Here is a 23,892-nt window from a genome sequence, read left to right on the forward strand (position 1 = left end):
GATGCAGAACGCTCTTTTTTGGATACGCTTCACTTTGGAACAGAGTATCCAATATTGGCTTGATTCGATCTTGGGCTCAAAATATGAGCAGTTCTTTTGGATCGAAATCCATATGTTGAAAGAAAGCTGGGAAAATGTCATCGGTAAACAATGGCTAATACTTTGAATAAATTTATATTGTACAAATGTTTAAAAATAAAAGTAAAACATTTTAAAAAATCCCGCATTTTTAAGTCATATACCCAATAGATTAAAACTTAATTTAGACTACATAAAGATCTACGACAGAAGCTAAACTTAGACTAGATTGAAACTAAACTTAAACTAGATTGAATCTAAACTTAGACTAAATAAAGATTTACGATTGAAGTTAAACATAGACTACATAAAGGTCTACGATTGATGCTAAACCTAGATTTAGACTAAATAAAGATCTACGATTGAAGCAAAACTTAGACTAGATTGAAGATAAACTGCTAAACTTGGTCTAGATTGAAACTAAACATAGTCTAGATTGAAGATAAACTGCTATACTTAGACTAGATTGAAGCTAAACATTTCATAAAGATTTAAGATTGAAACTTAGACTACATAATGGTCTACGATTATAGCTAAACCTAGACTACATTAAGATCTACGATTGAAGCTAAACCTAGAGATATACCACATAAAGATCTACGATTGACGTCAAACTTACATTTCATAAACACCTACGATTATAGCTAAACCTAGACTACAAAAGACCTATGATTGAAGCTAGACTTACATACATTTCTACGACAGAATGTAAACTTAGACTTCATAAAGATAAACCACAGAAGCTTCCCAACATGGTAGGAATGCGAAAGCCATAATTTTCATCGACGAAAAAATCCACATCACATAGTTTTGGATGCCTTGTAAATCAAATAAGTCAAGAGCCAGTAGCAGAACTTCAACGCACAAATATGATTTAATTTTCTATTAAAAAACATTTCTATAGGAAAAGTTTCATTGATTCAAGCTACGTTTTTATAGAAAAAGTTTACTTGATTCAGAACACTTTTCTATTGAAAACTAAGCTTTGATTCCAGCAACTTTTCTGTAGAAAAAGTAGCTTTGAGCATTTCTCCAACTCTTTATTACACAGCATGCCGACAATTTTTATCATACAATTAAAATGTTGTTCATTTATAACACTCAGACTTTTTTAAATTTTAGTTTAAAAGTTAACTAACCTACAAAATTAATAAATTTTCAATACAGCCAGCCTTTAGCTACCAAAAATTTTGATTTCAAAAGTTTGTTTTTGCAAAACTTTAACCAAATTTCTATTTCTGTTGTATATGTACATATTTTTAACTTTTCCCCATAAAAAAAAACTAAAGTTTTTACAATTTATGCAAAAAGTTTTTAATGTGAACATTTGAAAAAAAAAAAAAAAATGCCTAAAATTTAACAAAATTTTCCATACATTTTCAAATTGACAACGTCTCTGCAATTCTTTCTTTGTTTTCTTTAATTTTTTTTCAAATATATTTTTTTTTAACATGTTAGACAGCTAGACGCCAACACTTATTACAAGCTAATGTTTTAGGAAGTCAAACCTACTAACACAAAATGTAAAAAAGAAATGTATCCAAAAAAAAAGTGCAACATGCTGTATGCAGTAGCCAGAGAATAAAAAAAAATCTCAAACAAGATGCCACTAAAAATTCCGGCCATACAGCAAACCTTTGACACACACACACACAGAAAAGAAATAAAATTGAAATAAAAAAAATCAAATTTTCAATATAAAGGAATCTAAAAATTCTGGAGCAAACAAAAAAATACATATTTCATACGCCAAATAGCATCAGAAACATGTCACACAGAAGCATATATGTATGTACAATATATACCCACTTTTATAGACATAAACCATGTAGATTATAGAGATTAAAGAGTGAAAGAGATACCGAAAATTATATATGCAAACATTTAAAGACAGACAGACGGCTCGGCAGCCGTATACAGTTTGATATCAATGAACATGACCTACCATAATGTTAGAATTGTTAAGTTTGTTGTTCTTGCTTTTATTGTATTTCCTTTTGTTAGACATTTGTGTGACACATACATTCACTCACCATCTCTCTCTCTCTCACTTTACATGTGAATAAATTATGCATGTGTGTTTATTTTTATTTTTTGAAAGGATAACATTTAATACATCCCAGCAAAAACTTCACCAAATACCTAGAAAACAAGTAAGGGAGCTATATTCGGCCGTGCCGAATCTTATATACCCTTCACCAAATTATACTTCAAAATACAAATTTTAAATATTTTTAGGTAAACAAAATTAATTTTTTTTTCCAAAGTTGTTTTATTAATTTTTTGGAAATTTTTTTTCGATGTGTTATTTTAACATTTTTTTTTAAAATTTAAAATTTTAATTTTTTTTTTTAAATTTTAAAATTATTTTTTTCAAATTTAAATTTTTTTTTGGTTCAACTTACTTTGGTCTTATATACATCGTTGCAAAGGTCTTTGAAATATCTATCATTAGATATCCAGGTCAAAAATCGAGGTTGTCCTGGCTTTTTCCTCATATCTCAGCCATTTGTAGACCGATTTTGCTGATTTTAAATTGGAAACTTCTCGAAAGCATGTCTAACAGTCTTCAGAAAATTGATTTCAACAAACAGACGGACAGACAGACAGACGGACATGGCTTAATCGACTCTGCTATTTATAAGGATCCAGAATATATAGTATACTTTATAGGGTCGGAAAATTATATTGTGGAAATTACAAACGGAATGACAAACTCATATATACCCTTGTCACGAAGGTGAAGGGTATAATTAATAGGAATTTATTGATATCACTACTTACAATTATACTACGATAACTACTTAAGGAGTGAGATCGAAAAAATCTTAACATACATAAATGTTAATAAAAAAAGAAACCACTAAACCTAAAGTTTTAAGGTTTTTATAGAGCTTTCTGTCACTTTGTTCGAACAGGTAGTCCATCTCCGTTTAAAATCTACCACAATTTTGGACACCTTTTTTGTGCTCTTCAATTCTCTTTTAACAAGAGCCCAATATCTCTCCACTGGTCTTAAGGTAGGGTCACACATGGCAAATATTTGCTCAAAAAAGCGTAACCACTTTTTTTAGCACTAATATGTTTGACGTGTTTATTCTTACAAGTGTTTTGTAAGATCAAACAGCATCAAATAAAATAAAACTAAATTGTTTGTTTTGAATCATCCAAAGTAAAATAAGTTTTTGAAATAAATAAAAGAATTCAAATATATTTTATTTAGTGGTTACGTCTTTTTCGTCAAATATTTGTCATGTGTGACCCTACCTTTAGCTCCAGGCAGTTTGAAGGACCTTGCTTAGCATAGTGAGAGGATCCCAAATCAGGCCAAAAATAAGTGAACATATTAAGAAGTCTTACGAATGGAAGCTCCATGTTTGTAAACATTCCTTGATGTCAATTTCGGTATTTATAGAGCCCATTATAACAAATGTTTGGCTGCTTTTGCCGCAGCTGCATATTGCTTGGCATACCAAACACTTTTAGGGAAAATTGTCTGCTTTTAGGTCCTAAACTTTTCTACATCATTCCCTCGAGCATCTGCAACATAAAAATATTGACCCGGAAGCTGCGAACAATTTTCCAGAACATACATTTCGTGCTTTGTCTTTGGCCTCTAAATTTTAACAGAGTACTTTTTGAGCCTTGTATGTTTTTAAACCTGCATTGGCTTTAACTTTTCGTACAAAGAGTTCGAGTACAGAGCTAGCAGGACTGCTTTCCTACCGGATGTGTTGGGAGCTCTTTTGAAAAGGCTTTCTATTTATTGGCTTTAGAAACATAAAGTGAACCATTCCTTCTACCTGAATCAGGTTTTCTATCAACGAACAAATTCTCCCGATACTGTTTAATAACATTGGAATCAGTTTGATGACCTTTGTTTGGCCAACTTTTTGTAAGACCAAGTTGGGTTTTGTTGAAAAAGTACGCACCTTTTTCTCATCACTAATTTTTAATCAGATTAACAACAAATGAACATAATTGACATTAAACATAATAACTGACATAATTTCCAACGGTAACTTGATCAAAAAGAAAATCAAATAAAACTTGAGTTACAAGTTTTAAGTAAACACGCGTGTTAAGGTTTTTTCGATCTCACTCCTTATCTATGTCAACACTCTTTCTCTATCCTTTAAGCATTTTGTGCCAACAAAGCGTCATATGCATGAAGATTTGCATTACCTCTTTAATTTAAAAAAAAAAATTTCTCCTAAAGCACACCGAATGTTCACGAAGCTTCTGGTGAATGTGATTCATCGATTTCAACGTGCGAGAGATGGTTTGCGCTGTTCAGAAGTGGTGATTTTAATACGGAAGACAAAGATCGCCCAAAAAAGTTTGAAGACCAATAATTTGACGCATTACTCTATGAATTGCTGTAAAACTCAACAAGAGCTTGCAAAATCATTGGGAAGTACTTAATCTGCAATTTCAAAACGTTTGCAAGCAGCAGGATTCATCCAAAAGCAAGGAAATTGGGTACCATACGAATTGAAGACGAGAGTCCTTCAAAGAGGATTTTGTATGTCTGAAATGCTGTTTGAACACTATAAAAGAAAATAATTTTTGCACTGAATCATTGCTTGCGATGACAAATGGATCCAGTACGATAGAGTAGAGATCGTACGTAAAGCCCGATCAACAAGCCGAATAGACACCAAAGCCAAATATCCATGGTGCTAAGGAAATGCTCCGTATTTGGTGGGAGAAAAAGGGGACTATATATTATGAGCTGCTGAAATCTAACCAGACCATCAAAGGGAACTGATTCGTTTGAAGCGAGCATTGGCCGAAAAATTATCAGAATATGAAACCGTAATATTCTATCACGACAACGCTCGGCAACATGTTGCAATAACTGTTAAAAAGTATTTACAATGAAGTTGGGAAGTTTTGCCTCCAACTCTTTATAGTCCAGAGTATCCGAAATTGTCTTGATATTTCTTGTCATTATAAGATGAATCCATATGTTGCCAGAAAGATGGGAAAAGGTCATAACTAATAATGGCCAATACTTTGAATAAATTTATATTGTACAAATGTTTCAAAATAAAAGCTAAAAATTTAAAAAAAAAATCCCTTTTAAGTCCTTTCTACTATTTCTGTAAACTGGTAAATTAAATAGATGATGTTTGCAATTGACATTAACAACGTTACAAAAGAGTGAAAATTTAATTAATAAAATGTCTTTCTAAGGAAAACATTGTAATGACCACTAATATTAATAGTAATTACAAAATAAAATTTGTCCAACTGGGAGTTGAACTCGCGATCTCATGCCTACCTTTATATTTGACTTGATGTTGATGGTTTACAAAATAGTAGATTAAGAAGTTCTTGCTGGGATATAAAACATGTGTCTATGAGAAGAGAATGAAGCATTTAGTATATGTTAAAGATCATGATAGTTTAGCTTGAGTATGGTTATGCATGAGTAAAGTGTGTTTGTACGAGGCCCATATGAAAACTTTCATAATATTGGCTTCTGTGGGGCATAAAATTATTTCTTAGTTTCTTTGTTGAAATATCTTTTAATAAAGAACCTATTTTCATTTTTGAAAACTGATTTAAAAAACTATATATATGAGGGGACCAATTTCGGAATATTGCAATGACGATTACAATGTCTAGCTTGCATAACCTTTTCGTCTTTATATTAAAAATTCTTGATGGTTTGCAATGTTCAAAACTCTTCTTGGCTTCGCCATTGGAGTCACACAAGTGCGTCGGATAATTCACCGCGCAACTATAGTGTAAAAAGTAGTGTATTTTTTAAGTGTTGAAGGTTCCCAACAAAACACTATTGACCCTTTTCCCACTTGTTCACTCCCTGATTAGTTCGGACTTGATATTCATCAACCTCTCGGTATTGTGTACTTCCTGTACCATTGCGTCTGCTTTTCATTCTCGAAACTTTGCAATGTTTCACAAACAATGTATGATTTACTGCGATTTTAATGATTTCTTTCGGGACTCTAATTGGAAATTTATTTCTTGGACAAATCAAACACTATCGGTACCCAACACAACATTATTTACCCTTTTCTTACTTGTTTACATACTCATTAGTACGGAGTTGATGTACTTACACCTCTCAGTATTGTGTACTTCCTGCACCATTGACCGTCTATGATCTAAGACGATTTTAAAAACTTCTCTTGGAAAATGGGGTATTAAATTCTATAGGTCCTTTGCAGCATCTTCACAATGCGAATGATGTTTCCCCCCTCTTCTATTGACTTTTCAGCCTATCCACGTTTTAAATTGTTTTCTATTGTATTCACATTTCACTATTCAAACGGAAATTGTTAAACTGTTTTTAATGACGTCGTCGTTTTAGGTCCCCTCTTCATGCAATAACAACAATCAAGCAAGCACATGTAAATGCGGCTGGAGGCACTAACAGTAGTAGCATCATTGCACGAGTGCAACAGCAAAAAAAAAGGTTGAACATTAATTTTTTACTTCCTAGTTTGTGTTTGTTGGTTCTTTTCTTTCATTTTACAGTTTTTTCTATTATTATTTTTATTATTGTAATTCTAATATGTCACTTCCAAACAATACCAGCCAACACACACAGGCTGGTGGTATTTGGGCATTTTGCCATCGACCATACAACAACAACAATATTTATCCACGTACAAGGAAATGAGTAAAAAAAAAATAAATATTAAATAAAAACACAACAACAGCTGCAAAAATATTAATAATATGCAAAAAAGCAATATTAAAGTTACTGACCGGGTCAACAATATTCAATTACTATAACCTCACCATTCTCCTCTTGAAAGGGTCATTACATAGGAATTTTAACACAATATTTTACAGAAGAGTTCAGTTTTCATTAAACAAAAAAAAACGAAAACTATTAAGGACTGAATTGAAAAAAGGTTAGGTAAAATGAAGTAATTCATTATAATTAGAAATTCCCAGATATAAGTTGAAATATAAATTATTTTGTGCCAACAAAGCGTCATATATGGGAAGTTTTTCTTTACTTCTTTAATTTGAAGTGCCGCTGAAGCACACCATAGCTTATGGTGAATGTATTCCATCGATTTCAACGTGCGAGAGATGGTTTCTTCGGTTCTGAAGTAGTGATTTTGTCACCGGAGACAAATATGGCCAGTGCCAGCCAAAAAAGTTTGAAGACCACGAATCTTGCAAAATCAACAACAGCTTGCAAAATCATTGGGAGCTACTCAATCAGTAATTTCTAAACGTTTGCAAGCTCCAGAATTCACCCAAAAGCTGGGAAATTGGGTACCATACGACTTGAAGCCGAGATACCTTGAAAGACGATTTTGTATGTCAGAATCATTACCGAATCATTACTTGCGATGAAACATTTATCGATTACGATAACCCGAATCGTAAGGGATCATATGTGAAGCCCGGCCAACCGGCCTATCCTAGCTTTATCGTGTAAGGCGTTGGCCTTAACTTTTTCATTAGGCATTGAAGTAAAAACCTAACATTGGTTTCCAAATCAAAGTAATTTTGCAAATAATCCTTCAATTCATTCTCCAATGTGAGCTGATTGATATGTGAAAAATTACAGTTTTTTATTCATGTGATCCAACACCGAACGTGGTTACTATCAGTTCTTCATGTGTCCTAAACCTTGACATCACAAACTTATGATTTTTAATTTAACAAGTAAGAGAGCTATATTCGGCTGTGCCGAATCTTATATACCCTTCACCAAATTATACTTCAAACTACAAATTATAAATATTTTTACGTAAACAAATTTTTTCTTTTTTTTCAAAGTATGAATTTTTTCATTTTTTGAAAATTTTTTTTTCGAATTGTTACTTTAAATTTTTTTTTTTAAATTTAAAAAAAAATATTTTGTTTTTTAAATTTTTTTTGGTGAAAAAAAAATTCGGGTTAAAAAATATTTTTTCCGATTTTGACCCATTGTAGGTCCAACTTACTATGATCTTATATAAGTCGTTGCAAAGGTCATTGAAATATCTATCATTATATATCCATATTGTCTATATTAATGACTTAGTAATCCAGATATAGGTCAAAAATCTAGGTTGTCCTGGTTTTTTCCTCATATCTCAGCCATTTGTGGACCGATTTTGTTGATTTTAAATAGGAAACTTCTCGAAAGCATGTCTGACAGAATTATTGAAGATTTGGATCCCGAAAATATCTGGGGTCTTCAGAAAATTGATTTCAACAGACAGACGGACATGGCTTAATCGAATCCGCTATCTATAAGGATCCAGAATATATATACTTTATAGGGTCGGAAAATTATATTGTGGAAATTACAAACGGAATGACAAACTTATATATACCCTTCTCACGAAGGTATACTCTTCACCGATCTCTTCAAGATCTATTTACACTCCGAAGATGTTTATGAAATCTCAACCACTTCTACATACAATTGATCTAATGAAGCCAATATTCCATTTACAGTTTTACACAAGTTTTTTGTTATAAAAATACTGTTATACACAATATTTTCTATAGAAAATACTGTTATACACAAAGTTTTCTATAGAAAATACTTAATACACAAGATTGTCTATAGAAAAAACTGTTACACACAAAATTGTCTATAGAAAATACTGTTATACAAAAGATTTTCTACAGAAAACACTGTTATACGCAAGATTTTCTCTACATTATACAATAGGTTTTATATATTGTGATATTAGTTCAATGTTTTGAAAATGTTATTGACAATAGTGAAGAAGAAACATCAATTTTTAGGAAACTATTCCAAATTCTATCATTCTACTCACCGGAATGACCCTCTCAAGAACAGGGATAAGGAATTTCGCAATGAATAAAACAAATTTGCTCTATTAGGATACTCACGAAGACTCATAACATTCAGTCGAGTGCTCCATTTATGCCAAACGTATCACTGAGACTTATTCACCCCTATCGGCAATAACATGTGAAATTTTGTTCCCATGAAATATTCATTTCCCTCAAAGGGAAAATTGCTATCGGGAATATCATGATGAACTTTACATTCAAAATAGTTGATTTTGTTCGTAACAGCTGTTTATTGTTTACAAAATTCCATCTAAAAATTTCACAACAAGGGAAATTTTTTTCACGTGAACAAAGTTGATGAACGAAAAAAGGAAAAGGGAAAATATTTCATGTGAAATGTTGATTCGCGATAGGGGTGATTATTTCTGGCAAGATTGACCTCCACACAATTCATTCTATGGGGTCTTTTGAAGTCGTAGATTTATCTGAACAAGCCACAGACCCTGGAATCTCTTAAAAAGGTGAAAATTCCAGGGACTTCCCGGTCAGTCTGTTAGACTACGATATTCACCCTTATCGCGAATCAATATTTCACATGAAATATGTTCTCTTTTCCCATTTTTCGAAATTTTAGGATGGAATTTTGTAAACAATAAACATCTGTTACGAACAAAATCAACTATTGTGAATGAAAAGTTCAGGGGAATATCACGATAACAACAGCTGTCATATCTTGTTTAATCATGATCATAGGCGATCAGTTTTTAGTACTTCTTTAGTACTATTTTAAAGAGTTTCACAAAATGTTTTTAAGTATGGCAACACTAAATGTTTAAGCTGCTAACATTGACATCGAAAGCTCTAGAATTCGAATATACGAGTTTTGACCGTTAAGGACAATCTAGGCTACTCACATGAAGACGACAGTGTCTATAAATTTTTACAGCGGTTGCAATAGTCGATGAGTCTAATTTGAAGCATTGTTAAGTAAAGACATCAACTGCATTGCCAGTGTATATTTGTACATTATAAATGTGAATTTCTGCGAACTGATAAACGTGACACTGAGTGACTATTTGAACTGTTGTTGTTGTACAATTTAAATAAATAAAGAGTTGTTACAAATTTTAAACTACTAAACGGCTTGTATTTGCAATCAAAAGTAATCAGTTTATTTAAAGGAAATAAACCACGTTTTTAAAAGGTAAAAACGTAACAATATGTTACGCAACCATTGAAAGCCAGGAGTTTTTATATGATTAAACAAAGTTCACTAATATGTTAAAGGCACATATGAAGTGCATTAGATGATTGCAATTATTAATAAAATGTCAGTTTTTTTCACTGTTAGAACTGCAACTTTTCAATCCATAAATAATTATTCCTCATTTGTCAACTAATTAGTTTAATAATAATACGTATTACAATTATAACATCATAAATCATTTAAAATGTGTTTATAACTGACCTAGTAATAAATACAAAAAAAATTGATGTGTTTAAACAATAAAATAAAAATAAACAATCAGTTTATTAACTATAAACTAAATAGAAACAAAATATAATTTAAATTAGAACGCAATGTTTCAAAAAAAAATATATAAATGCAATAAAAATCTACATAAAATTTAACGAAATAAAAATACAAAATGCATTTTAATTACTCAGCCACCCCAGCGTCATTAAAATCGTCAATCATTATCATCTAGAAACTGAATCATCATCATGTTTAACAAAAATAAAATTCTAAAAATGATAATTAGTTCAAACACTAAGACAGATAGACAGAGGCACAGATTCTCTGTGACATTTGCTGATAATGATGTGTTGTGATGCCCTTCATTCTCGGACAAAGTTAAACATTGTTTAAGACCAGCTAACCAACCAACCAACAGACCTAGAAAATAATGACACACTGCATTTAAGATTTATTTATTCTTAAGGCCCAGAAAGAAGAAAATTTAAAAAGTTTTATAAAAATTTCCTAAATTTTGGTTAAAGTTTTCAAACCACTTGCAGGCAGAAAAAAAATAGAGAAACAAACCCTGTGACAAACAAGAGCCACAACTTTGTTGTGGGGTGTTTTATGCTTGCAACTCAATTTCAAATATGTAATAAATGCCACACAATTTGTTTTCACAATCCCACAAAAGCGTGACATGGAACCCCAAATTGTGAATTAAAATGTTTAACAAATTTAAGAAAATTTAAAAAAAACCATTTAGTTTTTTGGGTGTGAAATTTAAGCTTTTAAACGATTTTTTTGACAGTTTTGTCATTGCAAGTGATGATTGTGGTGGAAAGTTGTTCACAGATACATATATTTTACTTGTTTAACATGTGTTTGTTGTCATTTGTTGCATTTACTAAGTGTATCTGTGTATTTTCCACTAAATTGACCCATATTTTCTTACTTTGTTTTTTACTGCTTATTTTCGCCGTTTTTAGAATTATTTACATGTGTGTCTGTTTGTGTGAAGCTAATGGATTGCATATTTTTAGTTTATCGTTTTCTTTGTTAGTGGGTAAATTTTATATGGATTAGGGTGTTCCCCTAAATTTTCTATTGAAAATACTGGTATACAGAAGGTTTTCTATAGAAAATATTGTTATACACAAGATTTTCTATGAAAAATTCGGTTATACACAAGATTTTCTATAGGAAATACTGTTATGCATAAGATTTCTATTGAAAATACAGTTATACACAAGATTTTGTACAGAAAATACTGCTATACACAAGATAATACTGTTATACACAAGGTTTTCTATAGAAAATAATGTTATACACAAAATTTTCTATAAAAAAAACAGTTATACAGAAGATTTTCTATAGATAATACTGTTATACAGACGATTTTCTATAGAAAATACTATTATACATAATATTTTCTATAGAAAATACTGTTATACATAATATTTTCTATAGAAAATACTGTTATACAGAAGATTTTCTATAGAAAATACTGTTATACAGAAGATTTTCTATAGAAAATTCTGTTATACAGAAGATTTTCTATAGAAAATTCTGTTATACACACGATTTTCTTTAGAAAATACTGTTATACGGAAGATTTTCTTTAGAAAATTCTGTTATACAGAAGATTTTCTATAGAAAATTCTGTTATACACACGATTTTCTACAGAAAATACTGTTATACACACGATTTTCTTTAGAAAATACTGTTATACACACGATTTTCTTTAGAAAATACTGTTATACACACGATTTTCTTTAGAAAATACTGTTATACACACGATTTTCTACAGAAAATACTGTTATACACACGATTTTCTTTAGAAAATACTGTTATACACACGATTTTCTTTAGAAAATACTGTTATACGGAAGATTTCTTTAGAAAATACTGTTATACAGAAGATTTTCTATAGAAAACACTGTTATACGCAAGATTTTCTCCTCAAAATATTATTATACTAGGTTTTCTATAGAAAAACAGTTATACACAAAATTTTCTATAAAAAAAAAACTATAAACTTTATGAAAAAATAGAATAATACATTTAATTTAAAGCATTTATATTTTTTATTGATTCTGATTCAAAACGAAATTTTACTTTGACTTAAAGTCCGAATTTTTATAAATTTTCTTCTTAAAATTACAGTATTCAGATTCGTTGCGATGACCAAATTTGTTGCTAATTGAATTATTTTATATCTATAGATTTTCGGTTCTAGCAACATATAGTCAGTTGGCAAAGAAGCATTACCGAATTTTCTTCACGCTACAGTGGAAAAAATCGGTTGTTAAGAATGAATCAAATTTAAATTTCTTAAAGGAATTATTCACCCTCATCGCGAATCAATATTTCATTGAAATATTTCCATTTTCCCATTTCTCATTCATCAGCTTTGTTCACATGAAAAATTTCCCATGTTATGAAATGGAATTTTTTAAACAATGAACAGCTGTTTCGAATAAAATTAATTATTGTGAATGAAAAGTTCATGGGAATATCATGATAGCAATTTGAATTATACATTTCCTTCGAGGGAAATGTATACCGATCTATTATATTGGAAACACTTAAAAAAGCTGGACCAACACTGAACAAACAAATTTACCTCTTTTAAAATGCTGGTAAAATTATAAGACAATTTATTCGATTACAAATTTCTGGTTTTTGGTTTAATTTGTATTAAAAACTTCCCCGGAATGAAACGATTTTTTAATTTCATCCCGGGAAAGAAAAAAGTCTGCAAATTATAAACCCTTCTTACAAGGGATGAGCCAAGGATCTACAATTGTCATTCAAGTCCAAAAAAAAAAATTTCCATTATACTTTGATTGAGAATTGTAGATCCATGTCTCATTCCTTGTAAAAAGGGTTCCTAATTTTCCGGACTTTTTCCATTCCCGAGAGGATATTAGATAATAATAAATTATATGACATTTTGAAGGGTATTTTTTTTACCAAAAAAATTTTTTTTCACTAATAAATATTGAAATTTTTTTTTTTTTACAAATTTTGATTTTTTTTTTTAATTTTCAAAAAAAATTTGAAATTTTCAAAAACAATTTTAAAAAAAATATAAAAATTTTAAGTTTAGTTTGGTGAAGTGAATTTTGAACAATAAAAGCGCCATATGCGGGAAGTTTTTTTACTTTACTTCTTTAATTTGAAAAAAGTGCTGCTGAAGAACACTGCAGGATCCATCCAAATTCAGGGAAATCATTATTGCGATGACAAATGGATCAATTACAATAAATCTAAGCGTAAGTAATAGTATGTGAATTTCGAACAACCAGACGAATCGACACTAAAGGCAAATATACATGGGGCTAAAGAAATGCTCTGTATTTGTTGGAGCAGAAGAGTCCAATCTATTATGAGCTGCAGAAATCTGACCACAACATCACAGAGAACCAGGGACCGTAACGGTTATAAGGGATATCAAAAAAGTTATTTTATAACCGTTATTTTGTGACTTTCAAAATAAAAATCCATCTAAAACTGTTATTTTTCAACGTAAAAATAAAGTTCCGATGAAACTGTTAAAAAAGAGTTTTAAATATCCTTCATAAATAAAAGTCTTTTGAGAACTTTTATTTTTTCCGTCAGAAAAAAAACTCATTTGAGGACTTTTATTTTTTCCGTCAGAAAATAAAAGTCATTTGAGGACTTTTATTTTTTCCGTCAGAAAATAAAACTCATTTTATGTAAATTGCTTGTCGTTGGTCAGATCATTACTATTTGTAAGCACCTTGCATTGCAATTTAATAAATCGTCATTAAAATAAAAACATGTGTGTTTTTAATTTGTTATTGATTGATTCCTATTATTAAATTGTTTTTGTTTTTTTCGTATCTCTTTATTATTTATTAAATTGCAATACAAGGTGCTTACAAATAGTAATGATCTGACCAACGACAAACAATTTACATAAAATGAGTTTTATTTTCTGACGGAAAAAATAAAAGTCCTCAAATGACTTTTATTTTATGACGGAAAAAATAAAAGTCCTCAAGAGTTTTTTTCTGACGGAAAAAATAAAAGTCCTCAAAACACTTTTATTTATGACGGATATTTAAAACTCTTTTTTTAACAGTTTCATCGGAACTTTTATTTTTACGTTGAAAAATAACTGTTAACTTTGGAGTTGGGATTATTTTTTTAATATCACCATAGATTCTGAAAGATCACGTCAATAAGAATCTGTTGGTATATAAGAGTATATGTGTCCGTTGACTCTAACATAGTGATTTTTTGATTTAAAATTTTCTGGATAACCGTTATTTACGGTCTCTGCAGAGAACCTAATTCGTTTGAAGCGAGCATAGGCCGAAAAATGCCCAGAATATGCGTCCAGACATGAAACCGTAATATCCAATATGTTGCCAGAAATAAGGGCAACATATGACCAACACTTTGAATAAATTTATATTGTAGAAATGTTTCAAAATAAAAAATCCTGCATTTTGAGTTATCATATGAAGAGATAAAAAACTAAATTCGGCTTTTGAGGAACAGAGAATGCAGGCATCATTCACAAAAATCTATTAGATCCACTCAAAGTAACACGGATTGTTTCACCGATTGATGAATTAAGCATATATAAAAAGTGGACCCAATAGACGGTGCAACTGCACTCACAGTTCGTGCGACATTGAATTGAAGATCTCAAAAAGTCTCTAACAAAGTCAATCAAGGCGAATTTATACTCGACTTCCTTAACTAAACAGCAGATCACAGATGATTTTTCGATAATAATTCGCCGATCCTTTGAATGTAAAATTCTTAATTTTTACCTTGCAGTTAACAGACAAGAGAAATGTATAAAAAACCGACTAATGTTCGTGCCCTGGTTCTCATTGCTATGGAAGATATCAAAGAGAATATCTGACAAAGTTTGAGGGAGGGAACTTATCGACGAAGTTCTCTCCAGAATGATTAATACATTTTGAGACCATTTGAACCCCCATTATTCGGCACACCCTAGCATTTATAGTAAGCATGGTGTCTGCCTATGTATGTATGAATGTATGTACATGTCTAGTTTGGAAAAAGTATAGATATAAAAGAATTTACATTTAGTTTTTTCTTATACTTTTAAGCTACGCATAATTTCGAATAAAAAAAAATACATCCAAAAAAAAATAAAAAGAAACTTTGGAAAAAGTTTGAATATGTAGTAGACTCTTGTTTTAGGAGTGTTGCTGCATGTATCGCATTGTAGGAACGAATGTATAAGAACGAGAGTATGTAGTGAGTTTGCGAATAAAAAAGTTTCGATGGCAAATTTTTATGAGGGGAGCAACACACAAATTCAGCATTAGTTAGTTTTTGAACTAACAACTTTTTTATACTTATTTTTTCATAGTTTTCGTGACATTTTTACCTTTAAAGTGCATTTAGATGGAAAATTTTTACCAGAAAATAAACCAAAAAAAAGTTGTTATCAGTTTGCTTAAGAACGCCGTACAAATTTGGCATCAATTGAGAAGGAAAAATAAAAAAAAACTTTGGAATTTATTTAAGTTTCTAGCTTAAGAAAAGTGAATTTAAGTTTTAAATTTTGCCAAACTACAAATATAATCGAATGTTTATTTACAAACAATATTAAATATATCAATAAATATAAAATCCCTATTAATTAAACCACAAGAACCCGGAAATTTTCTCAAGTCCAAACTTTATTTTGCCTACTCTCCAGTGTGTGCCCCAAATTTGAATTGCAAATTCGAGTTGACTTTATAGTTTTGTATAAATGTTTGCAAAACCACTTTAATATCATGTGGTGTAATTTAATTAATTAAAATAAATGCACGTCAAAAGAAAATTGTCTACTTAGTAGTTAAAGAAGAAGAAAAAAAAAACCGAAACATAAAAGAAAAACGACAACTATAATAAATGTGTTTAAACTTTCTACGGCACCATACTGAAAAATACCTGTTTGTGTTTGTGAAATGAAGACGTATTACTGGCAAATTACAATTCAAAAACTAAACCATATAATGCCACACTTTACTCGTGTACTTTGTGTGATGGGTAAAACGACATAAGTCACAAAATTTACAAGATTTTTATTCAAAGGAACTATGATTAAGATTGTTACTTGAATTCTGAAATATTAATAATTTAGTTTGATTCAGTTCCAGTTCAGTTCTAGATCAGTTCTAGTTCAGTTCTAGTTCGGTTCTAGTTCAGTTCTAGTTCTAGTTCAGTTCTAGTTCAGTTCTAGTTCAGTTCTAGTTCAGTTCTAGTTCAGTTCTAGTTCAGTTCTAGTTCAGTTCTAGTTCAGTTCTAGTTCAGTTCTAGTTCAGTTCTAGTTCAGTTCTAGTTCAGTTCTAGTTCAGTTCTAGTTCAGTTCTAGTTCAGTTCTAGTTCAGTTCTAGTTCAGTTCTAGTTCAGTTCTAGTTCAGTTCTAGTTCAGTTCTAGTTCAGTTCTAGTTCAGTTCTAGTTCAGTTCTAGTTCAGTTCTAGTTCAGTTCTAGTTCAGTTCTAGTTCAGTTCTAGTTCAGTTCTAGTACAGTTCTAGTTCAGTTCTAGTTCAGTTCTAGTTCAGTTCTAGTTCAGTTCTAGTTCAGTTCTAGTTCAGTTCTAGTTCAGTTCTAGTTCAGTTCTAGTTCAGTTCTAGTTCAGTTCTAGTTCAGTTCTAGTTCAGTTCTAGTTCAGTTCTAGTTCAGTTCTAGTTCAGTTCTAGTTCAGTTCTAGTTCAGTTCTAGTTCAGTTCTAGTTCAGTTCTAGTTCAGTTCTAGTTCAGTTCTAGTTCAGTTCTAGTTCAGTTCTAGTTCAGTTCTAGTTCAGTTCTAGTTCAGTTCTAGTTCAGTTCTAGTTCAGTTCTAGTTCAGTTCTAGTTCAGTTCTAGTTCAGTTCTAGTTCAGTTCTAGTTCAGTTCTAGTTCAGTTCTAGTTCAGTTCTAGTCAATTCTAGTTCAGTTCTAGTTCAGTTCTAGTTCAGTTCTAGTTCAGTTCTAGTTCAGTTCTAGTTCAGTTCTAGTTCAGTTCTAGTTCAGTTCTAGTTCAGTTCTAGTTCAGTTCTAGTTCAGTTCTAGTTCAGTTCTAGTTCAGTTCTAGTTCAGTTCTAGTTCAGTTCTAGTTCAGTTCTAGTTCAGTTCTAGTTCAGTTCTAGTTCAGTTCTAGTTCAGTTCTAGTTCAGTTCTAGTTCAGTTCTAGTTCAGTTCTAGTTCAGTTCTAGTTCAGTTCTAGTTCAGTTCTAGTTCAGTTCTAGTTCAGTTCTAGTTCAGTTCTAGTTCAGTTCTAGTTCAGTTCTAGTTCAGTTCTAGTTCAGTTCTAGTTCAGTTCTAGTTCAGTTCTAGTTCAGTTCTAGTTCAGTTCTAGTTCAGTTCTAGTTCAGTTTAGGACTAGTTCCAGTTCAGTTAAATTTTGTATTGTATAGTCTTATTCATAATCAATTTTTAAATTTGTCAAACAAATTTAGCATGGAAATTTTTTGAAATTATGAATAATAGTATTGATTTTCATATAAATATTGACGACATTTTTCTGACTCACTTGTGAATACCAAAATTTACGATTTAAATGAATCACAACTGTTTTTAGCCTCACATAGCTGACATTGGAAGTAGTTTTTTAAGAACAAATATAAAAAGTTGTTTTTGGCTGCCAAATCAGGTCAATACGTAGGATAATTGACATTTTAAGAGCTCAAGATTTTATAGCTTGTTTGGCCCAAGACGATGAAATCAGATCTGTTGATGCCAGAGGTAATGTCGGGTTAAGGAGAAGAAAATTTGACATGCTGTTTTGTTGTTGGGCAAGATACTTGCGCAACTAAATTGCCTAGTGTGAAAGGGGTCTAACAAAACGTTTTAAGTGGGAATGTAAATTGTTTTGTTTTGGAACCGATTTAATAAACAAAAGGCGGAGTTTTTAAGATACCATTCTGGGTAAGTGCAATAGGAAATGTACAATATCAATCACATGATAATACATTTTATCAAATTATTGATAAAACTTGTAAACAGCAGCACCCATTTGTGTAATTAATAGAAAATTTTCATTGTAGCGATTCAAAAACCAGCCCGAGATTTTGGTGTGGATCTGGTTATATTTAAATGGTTGTTAAGCAAACAATAAGTAGTTAGTGCCTTTTACACTTCAGCCATTTAAATGAGAAATGTCAGAGACACAAAGACACAGTTTCTGAACACACTTAAAGGTTGCAATATCTTGTTTGTGGTCAGATGCTACACGACCGACGGCCGACCGACTAAAGCCAATCACACTTTACCAGAAACAATCTCCAAAACAAGATTAAATATGTATATACATTTATATATATATTTATTATATAGAAAGTAACCAAACGTCAGACGTTTTAATGAATTTAATTAGAATTTAAAATTAGATAATAAAACATTCCCAGTTTTCTTTTTCATATACAATACACAAACATAGATGTTTAATTTTATAACAAATGTGTAGCTATTTCTAGTTACAACTTTGATAAATTGAAAAAAAAAAATGCAAATGTCAAGAGTTTAAAAACAAACACACAAATTCTGTTTAATTTTAAATAAATTCTATATAAATATATTATATTTCAGCACGTTTAAATACTTACAAATACATGATTTTTGTTTAAAGACTAGAAGAGTTCCAGTTGAAATGAGTACTTTTATTGAAATGATTTGAAATCAAAAAACCATGAAAAATTTAAAGATTTTTTTTCTAATAAATTAAAACTAAAACACTTAGCAACAAAATGCAATTAATATAGTTATAGTTATAAATATTATTTATATTTTTATATGATTATTAGCAAATTTGTATAGATTTTTATTTTATATATTTTTTTCTAATACATTTCATTATTGACACACTTTTTTGCACAAGATAATCATCTCATCATCATCGCCATGATCATTATTATAAAACATAAATCATTTATTGGCAAAAAAAAATACTTTTATCTGCACACGCAAACTGTGAGTTTATATTTATTACTTGATTAAAAGATTTATATAAAAAAAGGCAGTTTTCTTTCTTCTTTTTTACAATACTTTTTCAAATATTTTCTTTAAACTATTTTATTTCTGTTTTTTAATATAAAAATTTATTAAAAGCCTAAAAAAAATATATTTTTTTGTATAAAAAACTAGCGGCCCCACACGTTTTCACTTTATTTTAGTTTCTTCTGTGTTTACCGTGGGCTGTTTAAGAACGCACTGATGTATTTGCAACGCATTTTGGCAAACTTTTGCAAAAATAAATAGAAACCACAGCAGAGCAACAATAATAATAAAAAAAAAACTGCAATCACAAAAGCTTAATGATCATTATTGTTTATAAGTGTTGAATTTGATTCTCTCGTTTTTATATTAGTCACTCTGCTGCTCTTTCACAATAATTTGTTTTGCTTTTGCAAAAAAAAAGTAAAAAGAAACAACATAAAGTTTAATATCATATTTTTCAACAAAAAGCTTTTATTATTGTATAACAGGGTTTGCCATAAGTTGTAATTTAGCTTTTATTTTGAAACTTTTGTGAAATATAAATTTATTCAAAGTATCATTTGACATGGCAACATATGGATCCGAGCCAAAGAACTGATCATCTTTTGAGGGCAAGATCGAATTAAGCCAATATCGTTTACCCTGTTCCAAAGTCAAGCGTATCCCAGACAGAGCGTTCCGATTCGATCGAAACAAATTGTCTGGCCTGGGCTATAAAGCTGGTGAACATTTTTTTTTAAACAAACACAAACTGCGAAGCGTTTTGCTTGTCTGCAGATACACCCAGAGTCTCTGGCGGGAATCGAACCCGCAACCCTCAGATTAATAGTTCAGCACACTATCGACTGGTCTATCGGGGCACCCGACATGCCAAAACAATGGAAACTTTTCCATTGTTTTGTCAACCACTTATTTATATAAATTAACTGAAAAACAAACAACATAATTAATTATATTCTGAAAAAAGGGATCAAAGTTAAAAATATTCACTATTTATTTTTTATTTTATTTTTTTTAAATTCTGGTAATTTTTCACAATTTCTTTTTCTAAGTTTTTCGCATAATTGTTTTTTTTTCAAAGTTAACGAAAATGGCTAAAATTAAGATTTGTGAAGACTTAAAAAATAAAATAATTAACGATTTCAAAGCTGGTTTAAAACAAAAAAGTATCTGTGACAAATATTCAATAAATAAATCAGCAGTTTCAAAAATTATAAAGAAATTTCGTGAGACCTCGTAAGACTACTCCTAGACAAGATAATTTAATAGCGAGAGAGTTCAAGAAATTCCCAAAATTAATAGCCTAAAATTAGAAATAAGTACCCCAACAGTTAGTCGAAGGGCAAATGAGGCTGGTCTTGGTTGCTATCGTCCTGTGAAACAACCACTCATTTCTAAAAAGAACCGTTCTGCTCGTCTACAATTTGGCAGGGATCATTTAAACTGGTCGATACAGAAATGGAATACTGTCCTCTTTTCCGACGAATCCAAATACAATTTAAGAGGCAGTGATGGGAGAACATTTGTAAGACGACCAAAGGGAAAAAGATCCAAAGTACACAAATAAGACTGTAAAGTTTGGCGTTGGCAATATTATGGTATGGGGATGTTTTTCAGGGCAAGGTATGGGCACAATTCATATTATAAAAGATACCATGACATGTATAGGATACAGAACCATATTAAACGATGTTATGTATCCATACGCTGAGGAAAATATGCCCCTAGTTTGGAGATTCCAACACGACAACGACCCGAAACACTAGGGTTGTAACCGAGTGGTTACAATCCAACGAGGTACGTGTTTTGAAGTGGCCTGCCCAATCGCCAGATCTCAATCCCATAGAAAATCTATGGGAAATTGTAGATCGTAAAATAAGGACCCAAAATTACACCAGGAAGGAAGATTTATCGGAGGCGGTTATAAGGGAATGGCAAAATATTTCAAAGGAGACCATTGACTCTTTAATTGGTTCAATGCATCGTCGATGTGTAGCAGTTATATAAAAATAAGGGATACCCAACAAAATATTGAGTTATTGCAAAGTTTAGACCATATTTTTTAAAATATTACCTTAGTTTCCATTGTTTTGTCAATGCCGTAATAAAGAAATCTTTTAATTTTGTTTTCTCATTTTTAGAATTTAATTAATTATGTCCTTTGTTTTTTGTTAAATTAAGTTAATAAAAGTATACAAATAAAATACTACAAAAATGTTAAAATTTTTTAAAAAATTATTTCAGATTTTAGGCCACTAATGTAATATTTGGAAAATTTTCCATTATTTTGTCAACCACTGTATATTGAATGGATATCTTCTTGGAAAGTAAACTAATCTGGAAAGAGAATCACGCAAATGAGGCCGAAATTCTCCGGTAAGAATTGGCCATTACAACAAAGTATAGTAAACAGGAATTACATATCGGTTCTAAAATTCTCAGAGTTGAGTCTCAGTGGGTGTTACCGGTATCATAAGCGCCACACCTCAGGCGTACATTTTTTACACACTAAAGACTGTGTAGTTGGAATGGCGCACAGTGTTAGAATTTAGGGGGACTAAACTCAAAATTTTTTTCTGTTGTTTTGCTTAAGTTTCAATTCAGTATGAGAGACAATTGTTAATCAGACTTTCTGAGTCGTCCAAAGCAGAGCCTTGAGAAACAAGTGAAACATTGTCTTTATTCGGAATAATGATGTCATCACTTGTATTATATCTAATTGAGCTAGTTCACTTGACATAAAGATTGCAAATACTAATCCAATCAGGTATGTAACTCGGCGAGCTATTTCTAGCATTAGACTAGACTGGTTATCCATAGTTGTAACTCTGTATTGACTAAACGATCTCTTCCTTCTGGAATGTTTCCACATTGTATTTTTTAAGTGAGCATTAGCTGAAGTAGTGAGACTCCTGTGAAATTTGCTGTAGAGAGAACTGTCAATCTTATTCGCGATATTAGCAAAGGTTGTTGATCAAGGATATGCGAAAAGACGATTGGTTTATTTGAACAAGGAGTTGCTTAGTTATCATGTCTGGTCTCTTACCCAGAGAAGAAGGTAGGTTTAATCAGACTTTCAGAGTCGTCCAAATTAGAGATCGCAGATATGTTGTTGGGATCTAAGATACTACAGTTTTAATAGATGAATCAAGAATAGATACATGCACGAGAGCTTATAGATTTTCCGAGTCTTTCATGCTGATATAAACATCGGAATTAGTAACTGGTAATGTCAGTATAGTTAGTAGAAGAGTATATATTTAATGACGAGTAACAGGGTATGAAGGTTGGTGACTGTAGAAGAAAGGAACTTTATGATTCACCCAAAACGTATTAAAGATCCCGGATGTTTTGTTGCCGTCTGAGAGACTGCAGTATTCATGGATGTATTTTTTAAGTCTCGAAACTGCTAACAAGTTATGTTAATAGGAGAGACAAGGTGACATTTTATGTGGAGATACAGGCGGTGCCAAGGACTTTCAGAAGTCATACAATAAAATTAAATTTAGTAGACGTAGGACATCAATGGAACTTCATGATTCGTCCAAGATGGATTAGAGATCCGGTATGTTTTTTATGATTAGTCCAAGGCGGATTAGAGATCCCGGATGTTTTGTTGGAATTTAAGTGGCTGCATTATTCATGGATGGATCAAGTATAGAGACTAGGGATGCCAATCTCGAAATCCCGAATCCCGGGATTTGTGAAAAAGAATCCCGGGATTTTTCGGGATTAACAAATCCCGGAATATTATGACATTTTTGATATTTTAGGAAGATTTTTGAAGCACCCAAAATATTTAGAAAGCTAAATTTCAGCATATTTATAATACTAATCTCGCTTCAAATCCAAACGCAGCCAGATCTGAAGGGGACTAGGAGCAAATGTAGCCCGATTTCCTCAATACTTTACAGTATAATTTCAGAGTACTTACAACTTATTTTGTGCAAAATTTTATAAGGATATTTAGGACTGCTCAAACAGTACTCCGGGGTACAATTGTATGGAGCTAGGGAAAATCATGGACCATTTTATTTTAATTCAATGCATTAGTTATTGATTTGTTATATTTTTACTTAAATATATTAATGAAATTAATAGTTTTTATTCTTGAATTTGGTGTTTTTGACGTTTAACTAAAATCCCGAAGTCCCGAAAAATCCCGAGATCCCGAAAAATCCCGGTGTCCCGAAAAATCCCGGGATTTACATTTGTATAAGGGAGAAGAGATGACTTTTTATGTTGACCGTCAGACATGAAAGGCTTTCAAATGTCATACAGTAAAATTCAAGTTTGTTTACGACTAAAGAAGATCCATTAGTGCGCCAATGAAACTGCCATACTTTGTAATGTGAAGTCTAATGAGATCGAGGAAGAACTTGTGTAAAAAGTTTCGGAGTTGGATTTGAAGTGAGATATAGATTGATGAACCCGTTGATAACTACTATATGATTCTTTGGAGTCAGGTTGAACAGCAAATTGTCAAGGAATCTATGGAACAAGGCATGGCTTATACCAAACTCTTTTAAGGTATGTACAGGATTAGTTGGAGAATAAATATAGCATTTGTGGATGTGTGTGAAGTTAGCTCCGTCAGTTAGCTCCGTTTTTTAACATTACCTA

General features: G+C 31.2%; 1 protein-coding gene across 2 annotated transcripts in view; it reads right to left on the reverse strand.

The window, feature by feature from the left end:
* The window catches only part of Tpr2 (Tetratricopeptide repeat protein 2), a 97,742-nt gene that overhangs the window by 34,294 nt on the left and 39,556 nt on the right, over positions 1-23,892 (reverse strand). The window contains exon 1 of one of the 2 annotated variants that reach the window (XM_065502210.1): positions 18,879-18,901. The exons of the other annotated variant lie outside the window; for it this stretch is intronic. Within the exon in view, the coding sequence (XP_065358282.1) occupies positions 18,879-18,886 (8 nt within the window). The 5' untranslated portion in view covers positions 18,887-18,901. Of the gene's footprint in view, positions 1-18,878; positions 18,902-23,892 lie in introns of those variants that run through there. 2 annotated transcript variants of the gene reach the window in all.

The sequence above is a fragment of the Calliphora vicina genome, chromosome 2 (assembly GCF_958450345.1).
Source record: "Calliphora vicina chromosome 2, idCalVici1.1, whole genome shotgun sequence".
In the NCBI taxonomy this organism is placed as follows: domain Eukaryota; kingdom Metazoa; phylum Arthropoda; class Insecta; order Diptera; family Calliphoridae; genus Calliphora; species Calliphora vicina.